General features: G+C 39.6%; 2 protein-coding genes across 3 annotated transcripts in view; both read right to left on the bottom strand.

Annotated features, from left to right (window-relative positions):
* Positions 1-50: 50 nt before the first annotated feature.
* Positions 51-14861, bottom strand: LOC142498141 (proproteinase E-like). Its single transcript, XM_075606649.1, has 10 exons — positions 14816-14861; positions 14399-14442; positions 11791-11898; positions 8242-8339; positions 6197-6331; positions 5501-5637; positions 4495-4637; positions 2830-2982; positions 594-665; positions 51-95 (listed from the first exon to the last, which is right to left on the bottom strand). Exons 1-10 carry the CDS (start codon positions 14859-14861, stop codon positions 51-53), a joined length of 981 nt encoding a protein of 326 aa, XP_075462764.1.
* A 61-nt stretch (positions 14862-14922) lies between these two features.
* The window catches only part of USP48 (ubiquitin specific peptidase 48), a 39056-nt gene continuing 34624 nt past the window's right edge, over positions 14923-19354 (bottom strand). For both annotated transcript variants that reach the window (XM_075605843.1, XM_075605844.1), the window contains 4 exons: positions 18763-18888; positions 18529-18577; positions 17390-17416; positions 14923-15392 (listed from right to left, as the gene is read on the bottom strand). In XM_075605843.1, the coding sequence (XP_075461958.1) occupies positions 15370-15392; positions 17390-17416; positions 18529-18577; positions 18763-18888 (225 nt within the window). In that variant the 3' untranslated portion in view covers positions 14923-15369. The remainder of the gene's footprint in view (positions 15393-17389; positions 17417-18528; positions 18578-18762; positions 18889-19354) is intronic.

Below are 19354 nucleotides of genomic sequence, written 5' to 3'. Positions count from 1 at the left end.
GCCTACAAACAATATCAAACCAAAAACACAGAGACCCAAACAATACAGAACTACGAACAAGGTTCTGCCAACACCTGAAGCACTACAGGCACATCCTAAAGAAAGAAAAAACACAACCTCATTGCCAAAAAAAAAGATAAAAAGAATTGAAGAAGCATTGGATGAGAATACTTTTTGGCAAACTTGGAAACATCTTGATACAAAATAGAATAACAGACACCTGGCCATTCAAAAGGCAAGATCTGGAAAAACTACTTTGAGGACCCAGAAGAAAACCTGACACAAGAACAAAAACAAATCCTCACCAAACAAACAACACTGGAGAACATTATAAAAGATAACCAAAAACCCCTGGTCATACCAATCACAATCCAGGAAATAAAAGAAAAAAGAAAACTAATAAAAACCAAGAAAGCCAGTGGACCAGATGGCATTCTACATGAGATGCTGAAGTACAGCAACCCATCTATACAGAAGCTCTACTGAAAATGTTCAACCTGGTCCTCACTACTGGCTACTTCCCTGAACTGTGGAACGAAGGACTGATAACCCCTATTCAGAAGAAAGGAGACAGGCTGGCCCCATCCAATTACAGAGGCATCTGTGTCAGCCGCACCCTGGGGAAACTGTTCAACAGAATCTTGAACAGTAGAATCATCACCTTCCTGACAGAGCAGTGTACTGAATAAGAGCCAGACAGGCACATACACATACCTTGGTCTAAGAATCCGCTGCAATCATTATATCCTACCCCGTTATTCATGTACTGTGTAACTATTATATCCTACCCCCTGTTATTCATGTACTGTGTAACTATTATATCCTACCCCGTTATTCATGTACTGTGTAACTATTATATCCTACCCCCTGTTATTCATGTACTGTGTAACTATTATATCCTACCCCCTGTTATTCATGTACTGTGTAACTATTATATCCTACCCCCTGTTATTCATGTACTGTGTAACTATTATATCCTACCCCCTGTTATTCATGTACTGTGTAACTATTATATCCTACCCCCTGTTATTCATGCTTTGGCAATATTGAAATGTTCTTTCATCATGCCAATAAAGCTTATTTGGAGAGACGGAGACGGAGACGGAGACGGAGACAGAGACAGACGGAGATAAGATGGATGAGAGACAGAGAGGATGGAAAATAAAAACACAATACATACTAAACTTGGAGATGTACTCATCTTATGGCAAAGAGAGTACCGGTAATTGACTTACAATGAGATAGTGATGGTTGTGAGAAGTATTTCTCTTCCTGTCATTCTATATTGTTTCTTTTCGTACAAAAAAATCCTATTGACATCAATGGGGCTTTTGGCCGAAAATAAACCCAACGACAGCATCGGAGTATAATGAATTATTTAAAAAACTTTAAAGGCTATCTACCTGGGTATATTTACTAAACTGTGATCACGATAATCACTCGGGCAATATCACTTATTTACAATCACACATTTGTGAGTATAACAAAATGTCAAATAGTTCCATACATAGATTAGGTTGAAAAAAGACATACAGGCAGTCCTCGGTTATCCAACGGAATCCGTTCTGGAAGTAGCGTTGGATAGTGAAACCGTTGTAAAGTGAGTCCCATGTTAATCAGTGGCGGTGAGCATCGGATAACGCATTCCGGCCCTTAGGGTTGCATTGTAAAGCGTTGGATATACCATTCATTCTAAAGTGAAACGTTGGATAACGAGGACTACCTGTATGTCCATCAATATACAATATACACTCCTGAAGAAACCGCAATACGGAGAAACGCGTAGAGTGATGCTGACGAGTGAAGATTCCCACAGGATCGGAGTCCCCCAGAGCAGATGACGTCACTTCCGGTTTCCGGTTTGGGTGAGACGCACCAGTGACACGCACGCCGAGGCGGAGGGGGGACTGAGAGAACAGCTGTTACTTTGCTGAGATCCGATCTGTGTGATCTAAACGCTTATACTCTTTTTATACCTTGTGAGTGCATTGTACATACACTTACTTTTAAAGAGATTTTTTATACAGTCCGCACTATGTCCGTTCTTATGTTATTCGTTTAAGGTCTCCTGCACTTACCATTTCACTAACATCTACCTGTCTGACGGTCCGACGGGCTGTCATGTAAAGATACCTTTATGGGAACAATACTCACCCTATACTTGTGAGTATTTAGCACACTGCACCTTGAATATTTATTCACACAATAATCACAATACTGCACCATCAGGAATTTTCTCCTGTTTTACATGGTTTTGCGCTTCCCGATGATCTTCACCCCATCAATATACAATGACTTCTACTGTATATCCTTATGTTCTGCGAAGAATTCATAGGGGAGGCATATTGACTTGCCATAAGAGAGGCCATAATATTATAATCCCCCTGATTTATGCCTTTTTGGGAGTGATATCATTGTCCTTCAGCCCTCACCTAACCCTTTTCAGCATGGCGCTGTCTATGAAGACATTAAGGGCAACATTTATTTCTCCAGAACATGAAAGATCAAAGGTTAATGATTGGTAAGATCATAAAAAGCAGAATATCCTGGTTTACACCATAAATAAACATGGAAAAGAACAGTGCAGATTGCTGCTTCAAATATAGGGTGATACTGAGATCATGGGTGTTAACTGCTCATATAAGAAATGAATAACATTAAATGTCAAATAATTCCATCAACGTTTTCATTCTAATGTGGAACCTTTCAGTTGCAGTTTCTACGTCTCACGACAAATTCTCTTGTGCATGGCTCTTCTTCAGTATTTTTGAAGAAAAGATCATAGGCAGATCATTGTGAGCCGTCTGTGTGTTAGCACATTATACTCACCTCCTCTATCCAGTCATTGTATGCTGACACGCGAGTAAATATGGTAGGCTTCTGCAGTATATTGCACCCTTCGTTGGGTCCAAAGCTGGTGATGCCATGAATATACCATCTGCCATCTGGGGCCTGGCAACTCAGAGGTCCACCTGAGTCACTCTGAAAGAAGGTCATCAATAGGGACAGGGGTGACCAAACCATTACTCCAAAGGCCTTATCTTTATACTAGAAAGTAAACTCAGCAGTGGCTCTGGTGTTTATTCTGAAGAAAGATCTGCAGACCATCATTACCCCGTCATCTCAGAGCGGGCGCAGCCATCTTGTTTTATGGCAGGCTGGCAAACTACTTTTCCTAAAGGCCGTTCGGACTCGGCTAAATACTTATAACATTTACAGAAGACACAAAAAAGTGTTCAAATGTTTTCTTATTTTAAGATGGTAAATTACTTTTATTTCAGATCTTTAAGGAATTTATAGAAATAATCAAAATCATTTACCATACCATTACTTTTCATAGGCCCTAGGCCTATAGTGCCAAGGCCATAACACGGCCTGCCCCCTACCTGTCCCCCGGTCGGCGCCAGAGGTAACTTCCCCCTTCATGGCCAGAACAACCCCCAGCCCCCTCCCCCAATAAAAGTTACATTCTCAGAGGCTGTGTGTGTGAATGTTTGATTGTGGGGGTGATTGATTGCGTGGGGGTGATGGAGGATGGAGTGTAAGGAGAAGTGGTTGAGTATGAGGAGAGGGGATTGAGTCTGAAGAGAGGGAATTTAGTGGGGGAGGGTGAGTTGAGTGTGAGGAAGGGGTATTGAATGTGAGGAGGGGGGATTGAGTGAGAGGGAGGGGGATTGAATGTGAGGAGGGGGGATTGAATGAGGGAAGTGGATGGAATGTGAGGAGTAGGGGGTTGAGTGAGAGGAGGATTGAGTGTGAAAAGAGGAAGGATTAAGTGTGAGAAGGTGGGGATTGATGGTCGCAGGGATGGATTGAGTGAGTATCAGGAGGGGGGATTGAGTGAGAGGGAGAGATTGAGTGAATGTAAAACTTTATCTGAATGTCATTTTTTCTTAATACATGTTTAAAATGTCAGGCCTATTATTAATCTGCTCCAATTTATTTAGTTTTTTTGCTATTAAAGAAATAGGTTGGAGACCACTGCAGTAGAAAGTAAACTCAGCAGTGGCTCCAATCTGTATTCTGAAGAAAGATATGCAGACCTTCATTGCTTAATCATTAATTGCTACAAATCTCTTCAATGCGTTGTTTTGTAATCTATTAATCACACCTTAACTAATAGATATCTGTGGAATAGATGTGATGGCTAAGAATGTGAGATTCAGAACACTGTGCTTAACAGATAGCTTTGAGTTTTGTCTTCATGATAATAGCTTAAACCCTTAATATGATTCCACTGCAGCCCTCTGGGTAATTACCATTATTGTGCTGGCTACTACCATTGATTAAAGAATGGGAGCTCTACTGGTATGTCTACCCATTACCCCAGTTACAGAGGGATTACACATTGTGGGGGTGTCCCGCAAAACACTACCTGGCCTAATGAGCAGGGCAACACTACAGTAAGATATCATAAATTCACTCTTTGGGTATCCTCTACCTAATCTTAACATAGTTTACATTGCTTGATCATGTGCAGAGTTTGACACCCACATTACAGGCAGCTTTGTTATAACCACCAGCGCACAACATGGATTCCTTGACGACGCTTCCCCACCAGTCTTCCTGGGTGCAGTAAGCATGGTCCACAACAGGGAGAAGAGCCTGCTGCAGGGTAGTGGCAAGAGGTTCTCCAGCTGAACAGGAAGAAATATTCAATAAACTACTTCTATACAGTACCATCAGACATCTTATTGTATGAGTTGAACAGAATCAGAACATTGGGCTTTTTTTATGTACTACTCATTGCAATGGGACACTGCAGGAATGGAATGCCATGTTATACACAAGCCTTGTTAATCAGATTGTGGGCCATTGTTACTAAGCAGTCTATGCTATAGGAAACCGATCGGTGCTGCCAACTCATGCGTTGCCCTCTGTAATATAAGATATGATGACTGGTTCAACAACAATAATATCAATTTTATTTTATAATAAAGATACCCCATAAACCTTAATTCAATAATCTACTACTCCTGTTCACTTACTTTGTATTTTTCTTGCTTTTGAAGCAGCTAAATATGTTGATTAATATGTCAGAAAAAATAATAATTCAATATATAATTATACGGAAATGTGGGTTTCTTGGCACCAGACCCATGCAGAATCAGTCCCCATCCTTTTATACCATTAGTGTTATTACTAACATTCCCTTTCCAGTTTTATTGAGAGACTCATGTAATTGACATTTGGGTTTTGTTACATTGTTTTCGGTAGCCAAAGTGGGATAGCACTGGAGGTATTGTGCGGACATATTTTTCTAAGTCTCCACTTTCTTTCTGGAGCATAAACCTGTTAGTTTAAAAAAGAAAATGCCTCTTACTTTATTTCCCTGAATTATACACTTATTCCATTTGGATATGGATCATCCCTACGTTTGTATTGTTACAAAACCCATTTTTTTAATGTACTTATGCCAATTGTTCTAATTAACCCTTAGCCATTGGAGGATCCAACATGTTCAGCCTTGTATTGGCTATGTTGTAAGCTTAATACTTACTGTCAAGCCGTCCCCAGCCACTGATATAGCATGGATAATCATTGGAGAGACGCTGTCCTGCGGGTGGGAGGCAACCTATTTTAACCTTATCATTGAGCTGAACTTCATTGGATAATTTGATGAGTGCGATATCATAACTGAACAGAAAACACAAAAGGTCAGAAGTCAGGACCTGCTATTCGTTTGGGTGCCATCAACCCTTCTTCATTTGCTCCCAAATATGCCAAATGATACTGGTTCCTGAATTTAGAAACTTTTAAAATAAAGAATTATTGACCAATCATTGACGAATATTGGACACTTTTATTTTGCCATTGTCTCCTAGATTTTCTCTAATGTAAAATACCAATATACTGTCTGGCTTAGCCTGCTTTGTGATGAAGGGATCCACCAGGACACAACATTACTTTATTACTAGACTGTACCAACCCTCTGATCACAGGTCATTTTACAAAGATATTACAACTGCTGTGGCAACACAAAATCAGGATGATATATCTTCAATATACTAATATAGACAGAGTAGTACAAAAGAGTCACAAAATGGGTCTTTGTGGTAGTGACAAGTTGTACAGGTACCAAACTCAGGCCTGATTTTGTTGGGATTTAGGTTTCAAAATACCAAATATCTATAAAGTAAATTACATGCAACTATCTGCCATGGGAAATCTCCCTGCTCCCACAAATTATACCTACCCACAGGAAACACAAGCCATGCTCCAATTGGGGTGGACAAAGATGTCTTTGGAGTTGACAGGTATGTACTGTTCTGCGCCTTCCTCCACATTCCGATTATATTCTCCAAGTACAATCCGATAGCTCTGTTTGTAACTGTAGTAGAGGCAAAAGGTTAGTAATGCAAGAGGAACAATTGTCTTCAGATATGAAATACAGAGGAAAATGCTGAAGGAGAGACATGAAATGAACGAATCCGCAAACTGCTGTGAGCTCCATCATCAACAAGGGGTTTATTGTTTAGAGAGGTCTAGATTTATTTCTAAAATGTTTTACCAGAGAGTAATACATTGAGAGTTACCTTTCGTTTTAAAGTATGTCCTGTGGTATGATGAAGTGATATACTGTAACTACCAATTGGTATAAAGAAGGGTCTGCCAGAGTTAGCCTTAAGAGGCATGCTTTAGTACACTGGTGCGCAAACGTTTGGTGCTGCGCCCCCCTGCCTGCTCTCCCCCACTGCTCAGGCCCTGGCCCTTACCTTTGTGCCGGCGTCAAATGACACCGTGGGGTTATGTGACATCACGTGACCCCGCGCGTTGTCATGGTGATGGGCGTCAAATGACGCCGCAGGGTCATGTGACATCACGCTGCATTGCCATGGCGACACGTTGCCCAAAGCCAAGGTAATTGAGTTATGGGGGCCTCGTGCTCTCCCCGGGATTGAATTTAAATGCTTTGGGGAAGTGCGCGGGGTCACTATAACCGCCGCGCCCCCCCAAAAAAATCTTGTGCCCCCCTGGGGACCACAAAAGACAAGGGTGTCAAATGCTACACCCCAAAACTGGAAAAACATACCAGAGACTCTCACATCCACCACCAGTTTAAGTTCTTTCAAATCTAAGGCTGTCTCACATTTTAATCTGGTCTGTAACTGTTTCATACGCTCATAATATATATTTTCTTTAATTATGCATGCAACGTCTTGTATATAATGTATAACCCTGTTCATTTATGTAACTGTATTTGTAACCATGTATTATTTGTCCTAACTCTGTGCCCAGGACATACTTGAAAACGAGAGGTAACTCTCAATGTATTTATTTATTTATTTTATTTATTTATAAAATATTTTACCAGGAAGTAATACATTGAGAGTTACCTCTCGTTTTCAAGTATGTCCTGGGCACAGAGTAAAACAAATAATACGTGGTTACAAATACAGTTACATAAATGAACAAGGTATACATTTATATACAAGACATTGCATGCACAGTTAAAGAAAATATATATTATGAGCGTATGAAACAGTTACAGACCAGATTAAAGTGTGAGACAGCCTTAGATTTGAAAGAACTTAAGCTGGTGGTGGATATGAGAGTCTCTGGTAGGTTGTTCCAGTTTTGGGGTGCACGGAAGGAGAAGGAGGAACGTCCGGATACTTTGTTGAGTCTTGGGACCATGAATAGTCTTTTGGAGTCTGATCTCAGGTGATAGGTACTGCATGTGGTAGGGGTGAGGAGCTTGTTCAGGTAGCTGGGTAGCTTGCCCAGAAAGTATTTGAGGGTGAGACAGGAAAGGTGAACTTTGCGCCTAGACTCTAGTGATGACCAATCTAGTTCTTTGAGCATTTCGCAGTGATGTGTGTTGTAGTTGCATTGGAGAACAAAACGACAAATTGAATTGTAGAGGGTGTCAAGTTTGCTAAGGTGGGTTTGAGGAGCCGAGCCATATACTATGTCTCCATAGTCAATAATTGGCATTAGCATCTGCTGTGCAATACGCTTTCTGACCAGGAGACTTAGGGAGGATTTGTTCCTGTAAAGTACCCCTAGTTTGGCATAGGTCTTGGTTGTCAGGGTATCAATGTGCATCCCGAATGTATTACTTCCTGGTAAAATATTTTATAAATAAATAAATAAATAAAATTGACAAAACATACATGGTAATAAGTATAAAGTTAAATACTTCAATAATAATATTTTCTTGGTTATTTAGTTAAACCCTTTTGCCACACTGTTGTCCTCAGTGCTGTAGGTGAAAATGTAGGTGTTTGAGAAACCTACGAAATGCAATGTCCAGCAGTCAAGACCCAGTTGGGTGAGATGAGGCTTCCCCCGCAGCTGTGCTGGAATCCTCCTCCCATTTGGTATTGCAGAGAGACCTGAGAAAAATGTATTTAGTGTGAATAAAATAATGTATTTATAACGAGTACAATGTAATGTTAGACATAGTCTTTTTATTTCAAGCCTTATCTTACTCATTATTGCTTTGTACAATTGTATGCAATTCAGTTATATCAGGAAGAGGCTAATTTTACGTAGTTCCCCGGACCTGAAATTAATGGAGGTCAGCTACAGACATCTTCTGCTTCAGTAATATGTTAATAAAATGAAAATAAAGACAGAGCTTCAGCAATGAAGGGGGTTAAACACCACTACCCAGTGTGTCGGTGGTAGAGGGGCTGTGTGAAGGTTATAGTTGACCCAGGGAGGGCGATCAGGCCTCCCAGGAGGGATTAATCCCCCCTTGTCTTAGCCATTACAGCCGCCAAGGTAATGAAGGCGTTAACCCCCACCGCAAGGCCTGACCCATTTGGTATTGCAGAGAGACCTGCGAAAAACAGAGTTGTAAACAATGTATTTAGTGTGAATAAAATAATGTATTTATAACGAGTACAATGTAATGTTAGACATAGTCTTTTTATTTCAAGCCTTATCTTACTCATTATTGCTTTGTACAATTGTATGCAATTCAGTTATCTCAGGAAGAGCTTAATTTTGCCCGAAAATGTTGTTTGTTTTGTTGTGGTCTACTACCCAATATTTGCTCTGAATATGAATTTTAAAGGATCGTTCAAATATTTTAGGCACCCTATGAGGATTTAATTGTAGGAGTGCTGGCTATATACAGTATTATTTCCTATTTTCTGTACACAGATGCTGAAAACTGAAACTATCATGAGAGCTTCATTATTTGGAAGGTACTTTGATACTTGTGAACAAAAGAAAAGAAATAAAGTGAGCAACTATTAAACCATTTAACTCAAACCCACTAATAGTGAGATAGTGCAATAAATATCACCCCCATTCATAGGGTGTATTAAATAATCATACAATATCTGTGTTAACAGTGGCGGCTGCAGCTGTTAGGGGTCAGGGTGGCTCAACACTCCAACAACACTAGATAGACAGGGAACAAAAAACAGCGCAAACCGCATAGTGAAGTACATCAAATTATATTTGATTTGTGACAAAGGTAAGTATTAGGCGTACATCAGATTAAAAGAACAAACGCATTTAGTGCAATCAGCACTATGCTGATGAGCTGATCCACCGGACTGATTGGGTTCCTACAACATCCTGCATTGAGGGCGTGAGAAGGATCCCATAAATCACCATAGCTGTGACTTCCAGTGCTGCAAGACACCTGTTGCTGAGTGGTAACCTGTTGTGCTGATTGCACTAAATGCGTTTGTTCTTTTAATCTGATGTACGCCTAATACTTACCTTTTTCACAAATCAAATATAATTTGATGTACTTCACAGTGAGAAAGGTCCTGTGTCAAGGACCGAAACGTCGGGTTTATGTGCCGGTTTTTCTACTGAATACACGCTGCTTTTTGTACCTTTGAGTGTGCTGTCTCCTTCTTGCCTCGTGATCTTGGGATCCTGGATCTACTCGGTAAGGAACCTATCTATATATATATATATATATATATATATATATATATATATATATATATATATATTTATATATACATATGAGAATTATGGCATTAAACTAATAGAAAAAACATGTATCCCAAACATCTACAGTAGTATGATATTTAATGAAGAATCTTCTTTCGGGCATAATCAAAATAGATGAATTAGGAACGGCAGAAAGTAAGATGATCACTCATGTAATGACAGCTGCCCGCTGTGTTATTGCGGCTGCCTGGAAAAAGGTAAATGCACCTTCTAGGCAGACTGTCTTACGGAGACTAAGGGAAATAAAGATGATGGAGCTCCTCACAGCACAGTTGAACCAGAAAACTGACAAATTTCACAAAATTTTAGAAATATGGCCAGGAAACTAGGGACCCCATATAAATAAATACAGAAATACCAGACAAATGGGCTCGTCCTACCCCCCCCCCCCTTCCACCCCTCCCACCCTTCTTTTTCTTCTTTTCTACGTTCTTCTCTTTCCTTTGTTAAGCTCATGAGAGACGCGTGTTATATCAATTATTTTATTTCAGATGACGAACTGTTAATGCTCTTTGTTGTATGGACAAGTGACACTGTTAAAACATCATATGTATTCCAAGACTATATATTTGTTATGTCTCTCTAAAACAATAAAAATAAATTGAAACAAAAAAAAAAATTGCCCGTGGTGGATAAATCAAAAAGACCCAAGAGAAAATTATTATTGGATTCAAACTACAACAATCTTATACAAATATCAATATTGAGTCTATTAAATGTTACTTAGGCATATATCATTTTTTTAATTCTGAATTCTATTTTTGTACAATAATGTAAACATTTCTACAGTGCCACTGCTGCTACTTCTTTATCCCTTAGCGATCCTTTACCCTATAGAATCCCCAAACCATGAACCATTTCTCTTGGCTATTCATTACTTAATGGCTTACCACCAGTTGCCAGTAGAACAGTCACGACCAGTTTCAACATTTTCACAGTGAAGACTCTAGAAAATTGGAAGTATTTAATACTCGGCTTTATCTGTCAAAACTGAGTAATGATGTCACCGGGAGGTTCCAGCAGGTGCATAGAACACATGGGATTATCACATCTCAGCAATCATGTATAGGATATCTGCTCCAGATTGCATATTTCCATTCCAAAGGCTAACCTTGGACTCCTGTAATTAGAAGGTGCATAACTGGGTATCTTTAAGGTGTACATTTTACCCTGCAATGTAAAGGTGCATATTGCTGGTTGCTAATTTTAGCAGGTGTAAACTGAATTTCACAATTTGTTATTTTACATGTTAAAATAATTTTTTTGTTGAATCCACAAGACCCAGAAATTTGCAGAAATGGGGGTGGCTATCTGGTCAAGGAATGACTCTGGGACAGGAAGTAGGAGTCTCTGGTTGTAGACCATTGTTGTGACTTCAGTTATCTCCACAAGTGTCTCTAAATTCTTGCTAAGAAAGGGGTAATACAGTGACACCTAAACGATAGAACTGTGTTGGATATAGGAAGCACGAGTAAACCCCTTAACCAATAGCTTTCGTGCACTGCTTCAAGGTACTTGAACGCCAAACCTTCAGGGGCATGATTTTTTTACCCATCCACATTTCTAAAGTTCATGACCATCTGCACAGCTGGAGAAGTTTACAACTCCACTATAGCCATGGATACATTATTGGTATTCACATCGGACAGACTAATGCATACTAATGTTTCCAATTGCAGAAATGGCAATACATAATTGCCACCTGAAGATTTGGGAATGTTCAGGGCTTCCCAACGTGTCACAGGTGGTACATCCAAATGTTTTTATGGCTGCATAATGAATAGTGTAGTCGACATTTATAAGGAAGGAAAGTTTATTTTATTTATACAATATTTTACCAGGAAAAAATACATTGAGATTTACCTTAAAGTTTTCAAGTACATCCTTGGAAGAGTTGTTAGAACGGAAACCGGATGATAAACACTTCTTAGCCACATGCACATATCTGGTTCCTGTCCTATCTGGGATATGCTAGAATGCAGGCACATTTGAAATTTGGGACCGAAGATGTTGCAGCTTCTCATGATCACAAGATTAAGGCCTCAATTATACCAAAAATTGCAGATCTGCGAAGCGATCTGGTGGCGTCATCATAGTGACATCCCCGTGCTACATGTGAACATGCAAAGAGATTTGTAGCCCTACTGCAGGGAGACATGGCCAGATTGGTTGGATGATGATGCATTGTGATTGGCCATTCAAATCACGTGATGCGGCCGCCGTGTGTGAATAACACAGTAGTCACGGTGCTTACGTCGCACTTGGTATGTGCACTCGTATTGGTTTGTTTTATTTTTCAGGTGTGCGGTGTAGTGCTCAATTTTTGGTATAATCACGGCCTTATACAGATCTGGAGTACCCCCCCTCTCCCCCCTGGTTGCAATTACAGTATGCTAAAAAAAAAAATAAAGTATTAATTATTTCACCTATTCACTCCTAAATCTCATTGCCAATTGGACCTCCATAATCTTCCTTAATTTTTGCCTTTGCTCTGACATGGATTACCGCTGGGCACTAGCCCTTTATTGTTTTTTTTAGATTTCAGTTTGACTAGGACAGAATAACTAGTCTATCAGTAAATTGTGGGCGTTAATGGCCTAAGAATACCCAGAAAACCCCATCACATACTGTAGTAACCTGCTCAGTGGCAGAGGGGCTTGAGACACAATGCACTGCAGCGAAAGGATTAATTCCCCCAATTGAATCCTGATAGTATGGCGAACGCAACATAAGCAACAGGAGAAACGGGTTTCAGGGGAGACCGATTCGTGCCAATGACTTATCTCATCAAACATATTATTTTAAAACATAGATCTGTTTCCGGAAACGTAAGCTATTTGTAGGGTTGTAAAGCACAGAATTAAACATCAGAGCTTAGCGGAGTAGGATCGTGGGATACACAGCAGATGGAGTAAAAGTATGAGAGAATTCCTATCCTAATCAATAAGAACAGATTTCTTTCAGGGTTATTCATTGCAATAAAATGGTGGAATGATGTAATTCGTAGCCCGGCAGCATTGGTTGCATCATTTGTTTTCAGTTGTTAAACTGAACCTTTCAGCGTGTCTTGTGTAAGCTTTTATGGGGCATTTCCACCTACAACCAAAGTTTAAAAAAAAAAAATAAACTGACAAATTTTTTCATAATTTTCTACATTTTTTATGTTTTTGTGGTAACCAAATGTTTTTTTTTTTTACACGCTTTATACAATCTTTTGCAGAATTGCGATATTACAAATCTACTTAATATTTTTTTTATTTAAAGTAATTTTATCATTAGCCAAACAGATACACAAGGCACAATAAGTATCTGATACAAACCAATTTCACAGGACACGGCCAAAAGAAAACAATTTTTCACATGATCGTTGTAAGTTGTTACGCTTCTCCATAGAGGACATTAGTGTACAGAGCTATTGTAACCTCATAGTACACTTGAAGAATGCGCTGTACGCTATCTATGAAGAACCCTAATGTTGGTTCCCTCAAAGGTATCACAACCCACAGTGAATCTACATTTATCCAGTACCAATATGGCTACTAGAACTTTTAACCAAATTTTTCACATCAGCAACAATTTTACTTTCAATCTTTCTAAGAAGCAAATGACATTCCCTAGTTCACTGTTTTTTCATCCCCTTTTTTGTGTGCATGCTACATGATGCTGCCCCAAAACCAATAAAACAAGTGTTAACGTGCATAGCTTTGCACATAGGCTTGCCATGTCCAGAACTTTTATATATTGTCCTAACAAATGGTGCGGAAGACACAAGTCCCAAGTTGACGACAGTGGGCCTTACTATGATTTTAGCAAAATGGAGGTGCTCAATAGGAAACCATAACGGTAATATAGATTTAAAGACTGCCCATTTGAGGAGTGGGTGTTAGATTTCCATGATGTATATCAGATATATTTTATTACTCCATTATGTGTATTCCGGTCCTCCACCCCCCTTCCCCCAACCTTGGTCTTCTCTCCTTTTTAGCACAATTTGCACAGGTTTTGCGTATTGAAATAGAGCGGCTCCATTCACTGTTTATCCCTACAGTATATGTAGGAAAGGGTCAATGGCATCAGAGTGGGCATGACTTTCCAAAGTGTGTTTGTATGGGCACAAAGTATAGTTGCCCTGAGGACAACCCCTAAGCAATTGTATTATCGATGCAGACATACATTACTTTTTATTATAGCGTTCTGCTGCTTACATTTCTCTTTTGCATGCGCTTACTATGATTGACAGTTGATTAGACAAAAGATGGGCATATAGAATGTAGAAGACAAAAGATGGGCATGTTGTGTGCTCAATGTGGTGACTGCAGGACAAAACACTGCTAGATACCAAGAATTTTTTTTTCCCCCAGTGACCAGTTCCCCAGTAAATCGCCAGCTATCATGTTTGAAAGTTGATTATCTTTCATCTACAGTACAATGTTCTATTGCATTCTGTATTTAAAAATGTTCGTCCACATACCTCCGGAAACACAGGAATGTGGTATGGAAGGAACATTTGTAATACTAAAAAAGGAGGGAACAAATTGCGGAGTTAATAGAATTAAATACACTCGCAAACAAATAGGGCTGTAAAATGGGGACTATCACCATGTAGAGGGTGAAATAATGCTGCAAATTGCAACATATACCAGAACCTTATTTTTTATTTTAATGTTTACAGAAGACAAATGAGTGTGAAAATGCTTACAGGGAAAAATATATATATTTGGAAACAAATTTTTCTTTGTGCATTCATTCCTTTGGATCCCAAGTCTGGAGAGAAGGTGGTTTGTGATAACAAAATAACCAATGTCAACCTCTTCCCACGTGGAAGGGCCTGCCAACACAGGAGATAGAAAATATTACATTTCCATTCCCAGAACTTTATGACACTTACATGAGACCCCAAACGTGGTCATGGATGGATTGGACAGTCCAAACATCCCTTCTCAGAAAGTGCCAACATATCAGACACGCAACAATAGGTCAATTGAGCAGATGAACCTCAATAAATACTCCTCCCATGCTTTATTGAAACTAACAAGGGACCAATAACATATCCATAAGCAGTTTTTAATGTCTTTGGAACAGGCCATAATAGAACCCACTCACCAAATTGCTAAACTTCCATTGTACAAGACAAATACCATCTCAGATCTACATCTGTTGTTATGTAAACATGTCATATGGCAGCTGTTACTAAACATGTTTAATTCTTTATTTTCTTGTTTATTTAAATATAAAAGTTGAATAATTTCCTCTGTAAAGTCCTTCAGTGCAATCTGCTATTCGATGTAAGGCATTCGGAGTTGGAGATGTGTTTGGAAGAGATGCCTGCTGTCTTCTGGAAGAGCCAATAATTGGATTATTTTCCTGTGTCCGACGTTTTATGCCCTTCACACATGAACTTAAATTGCCACTTCTGGTTACTCTTCTGTGCTGTCCAGAGCATTAATGTCCAAGCAGACCAGTTCCTGGAAACAAGTGAAAAATAAAAAAGTTTTACTTCCATAAATAGAAGGAAGGACTACAATCACTGTTAAATGTAAGATTACCAACACTGAAACTGTTAGAGAATATAGAACACAAAAAAGTGTCTGGGTCAGTGCTCCCAGTGTAAACCAGTGAATAAAATATAAAAAAAATGGTAATTGGTAATCATTTTAAACTATTCTGTGAACAATGAAGTACCAAAAAGAAAAAAAAACACAGCAAAAGGTGAATAAAAGCAGTGAACCATCATCACAATAAAGTGATCAATATGCAAGTGACTCAATAATAAAAACCTCCACTGAAACCCTTAAAAAAAGAACTGTTTCCCAAGTTCCTAAGTGTAGATAGTTTTCTTCCAAAAGATCAGGAGAGTGTAGGCCGGCACGAACAATCAATAGCGCAATAACATAAAAACACATTAGCTGCAGGAACTGGCAAAGTCTCGTAGAGTAACTACTCACACTTTACAAGATGTAATAGGGCTTATAACACACATGGAATGAATCATTATTGATCCAGGTGGATGGGGAAGATCTCAGAAGACACACAATAGTGCAGATTGCAATACAATTTTATGTGACCAAATTAAAGCGTAAACAACTTGCACGCACAATAAGTGCTTTCTTTAGCGTATTATAAAACTTTTACAGGACAGGAGTCAGATCTCCTGAATAAGAGACTTTCCCCAGCATCCCCACCTGTGTGGATGTCGGCGTCTGGCGAGCAGGCGATATGCTGTTACTTCCGGAATTGGCCGACCAGAGGAAAAACAAAAAACACACGTTTCTCCCAGTCTCCTCTCACTACGGATTCTACGCGTTTCACTGGCGATCAGCGTCCTCAGGAGTCAATACGATTGAAAATGCGTAGAGGCTGCACTGAGAAGAGACACGTTCCCTTTTACTGGGCGGCTGATACCATAATTCAAAGAGCAGCTCACCTGCTCGCTGGATGCAAACATCCATGCAGGTGGTGAGGCTGGAGAAAGTCTTCTATCCAGGAGATTCGACTCCTGTCCTGTATAAGTTAACACTGCGCTAAAGAATTCACTTATTGTAAGTGTATAATCTTTAGGTTTTAATTTGGTCACACAAAATTGCATTGCAATGTGCACGATTGTGCCTCTCTCCTTCCGATATCCTCCCCATCCACCTGGATCAACACGGATCTAATCCATGTCTGTTATATGTCTGATTATACTGTATCTTGTAAAATGTGAGTACTTGCTCTACAAGGCTTAACCAGTTTCCACAGCGAACGTGGTTTTGTGTTATTGTGCTATTGTCTGCTTTTTACCTTTATGGTGCCATCCTCCGCACCCCTAATATTTGGAAGAAAACTGTTAGAGAAGACACAAAGCTAAGAGCAAACGAAAATCCCAAGTGATCGTGTCTTTTTTTTTTTTTTTGAGCTAATGGCCCGCTTTAGAGGAGGGGTGTGCAAAGTTTTTTTGCTGCGCCCCCTGTGTGCCATCCCGAGTGCTAACACCCGCCCCTCTCCAGTCCGGCCCGGCGCTCGTGACCCCCTCTCCAGTGAACTGGCGTCAAATGACGCGTCGCAATGGTACTGCACGTCACGTCATTTGATGCCACGTTGTCATAGTGATGTGACCAGAAGCCGGCTGAATCCTGGTAAGTTGAGGTTGCAGAGGGCTCGCGTGGTCCCCCGGCATTTAATTTAAATGCCTCGGGGAAGAGCACGGGGCCTCTGCAACCACCGCGCCCCCCCAAGAAAAATCACGCGCCCCCGGACCCTCAGTTTGCGCACCCCTGCTTTAGAGTTTAGACGTAATTGCAAAAAAAGTTGGGGTTAATTCTAGCGCTGCTCGGTTGCCATTTCTGGAATTAAGAGCCAATTTAGTCTTTTGGCTTTACAGAGACATTAGCAGCCGGTCTTAAAATATGATAATGACGCTTTAGCCCAATTAACATTGAATAACTAACATCTTCCACACTTATGTATTATGGGTACACCTTACCTTTAAATCCTTCTTCGGGCATACAAACTAAAAAAAAAAAAAAAACACATTACAGGTTACCAAAACAGAGTCATTATACTTTTGTAAAAGTAAAGCTAGGCTTTATATTGCGGTTCTTGTGACAGTGGATCATCATGTCACTAACACAGATAATCAAAATTAAGTATTTGCTTCTTAGTATCATACAGTGGTAAATGTAGGTAAGGGAACTTGAACAAAAGGTGATCCTTTAAACATTTTGCATAATGATCCCTTCATACATTTTCCATAGCTGTAGTGGAATGTAGGAGTTAAGCTTCCATTAGAAATACGAAACGATAAGTAAAGATTTCAGACCGACATACATACATACAATTAACCATGCTTAAAATGCAATAAGCACAGAATGATTGCCTTGCATCAGTTCAAATTTTCTTCATCCTTCAAATGAATTTATACTTGTATGAAAATCAATCGTTTTACTTTCAGAATTTGTACCAGACAACCACTGAAACACGTTTCTTGCATGCAACGTATGCGTCATACTTTATATAAATCTTTCATTTCTGAAAACAAGGAGTCTCCCTAGAAAGGCAGTGTGCCATTTTCTGCAGTTGTTTTGGTGGAAGCATATAGAGCCAGAATCATTACACATTACGTTTTGTTGAATTCCCTTGATTTGGTTGAACCTATTCTGCGTGTTTTCCTCACAAAAAAAGAAAACTGAAGTTCCACTTCTACATAGTAACTGTCTGGTAGAAATCTAAAAATCATGGCAAGATTTAAAGCTTTCTCCCACACAATTGAATTTAAATTAAACGGAAAGGTGATGTGCAGTCTCCTGAGTGTATTTTAGAATCCAATGAGAAACCAATTAGATATTGGACTTTAACTACCAAGTTAAGCTTTGTGTTAAAAATACTTCTGTTATCCTAACACAAGGCAGCTTCATGAGTAAAATAGGTTACCGCCACACCTGGGAACAATGATATTATTTAAAACCCTGACATTCCAGTAAATCCATTTCTAGTATTTGATTTTGAAGAGAAAGAATGACCCATGGCTCAGAATGGTTGTCTTTTACAAGACATACTGTATTAATAAAAACAAAATGTAAATCATGTGTAGACATGACCTGTATAGTATGTTGTCCCTCTTACCTTGCATGACATCATCCATGGCTGCATAATCTGCTATAGGTTCATCAGCCTGGAAGGGAAGAAACCCACCCCCAAAAAACATTAACGTTTCGGACACAAGACGGGTGTGATTTACAAACACATTATTTTGTGGCATCCTGCAAAAGGAGAGGTAGAAAAAGACAGAAGCCACATTGTACTGTGCACATAATTCAAGATCATAAAAAGGTTTCGCGGGCTTTAGAAATAGCCTACCTTCAATAAAATCACCGATTCTGGAATGACTCCGAGAGTGCCAAGGGTTGCAGTGTCATCATTTAATACCTTTCCTTCTATAGACAAATTCTGGTCAAACGGAGCGACTGAAAATGCATGCATAATCTAGAGAGACACCCAGAAGAGGCACATTAAACAAGTGAGTACATTTTAAAAAGCAACATTCTTTCATGAACCTCAATATTTTAGGAAACATTAAAAAAAAAAAAAAAAAAACGGCTCAGCGCTTCACAATTGGTTCCTGCTCTTCGGGACAAAATTGGTCTCTTCACTAACAAAAGTCACACTTGTGGTACATTTTCACACAAATTGTTCAACTTGCTCTAAACTTGCTCTAAACTTTTCTACGCCTTTAAGGTGTTACATGTGGCTGCAGAGTACTTTACCGTTTCATTACCAAGCAATAACTGTCACACAGAAAAGTTATTTCAATGAGAAAGCTCCCAACAGTTTCAGCAGCTTACAGATAAGTGTTATACTAGTCTGATGCCTTAACACAGGGGTGCGCAAAGTGGGGGGTGCGACATTTGCTGCGGCGGGTGCAAGGTTTAGAGAGGCCCTGCGCGGTTCC

This window comes from Ascaphus truei, chromosome 6 (genome assembly GCF_040206685.1).
Source record: "Ascaphus truei isolate aAscTru1 chromosome 6, aAscTru1.hap1, whole genome shotgun sequence".
NCBI classification, from domain to species: domain Eukaryota; kingdom Metazoa; phylum Chordata; class Amphibia; order Anura; family Ascaphidae; genus Ascaphus; species Ascaphus truei.
The sequence above is the reverse complement of the archived record's forward strand: the minus strand, read 5'-3'. Positions and strand labels throughout refer to the sequence as shown.

Coding starts and splice junctions, on each gene's coding strand:
- LOC142498141 (XM_075606649.1), bottom strand. CDS start 14,861: ATGTTTGGACTGTCCAATCCATCCATGACCACGTTTGGGGTCTCAT. Junction 11,899..14,398: donor ACATTCCTGTGTTTCCGGAG/GTATGTGGACGA, acceptor CCTGCATTCTAG/CATATCCCAGATAGGACAGG. Junction 6,332..8,241: donor ACTGCTGGACATTGCATTTC/GTAGGTTTCTCA, acceptor CCTCTACTACAG/TTACAAACAGAGCTATCGGA.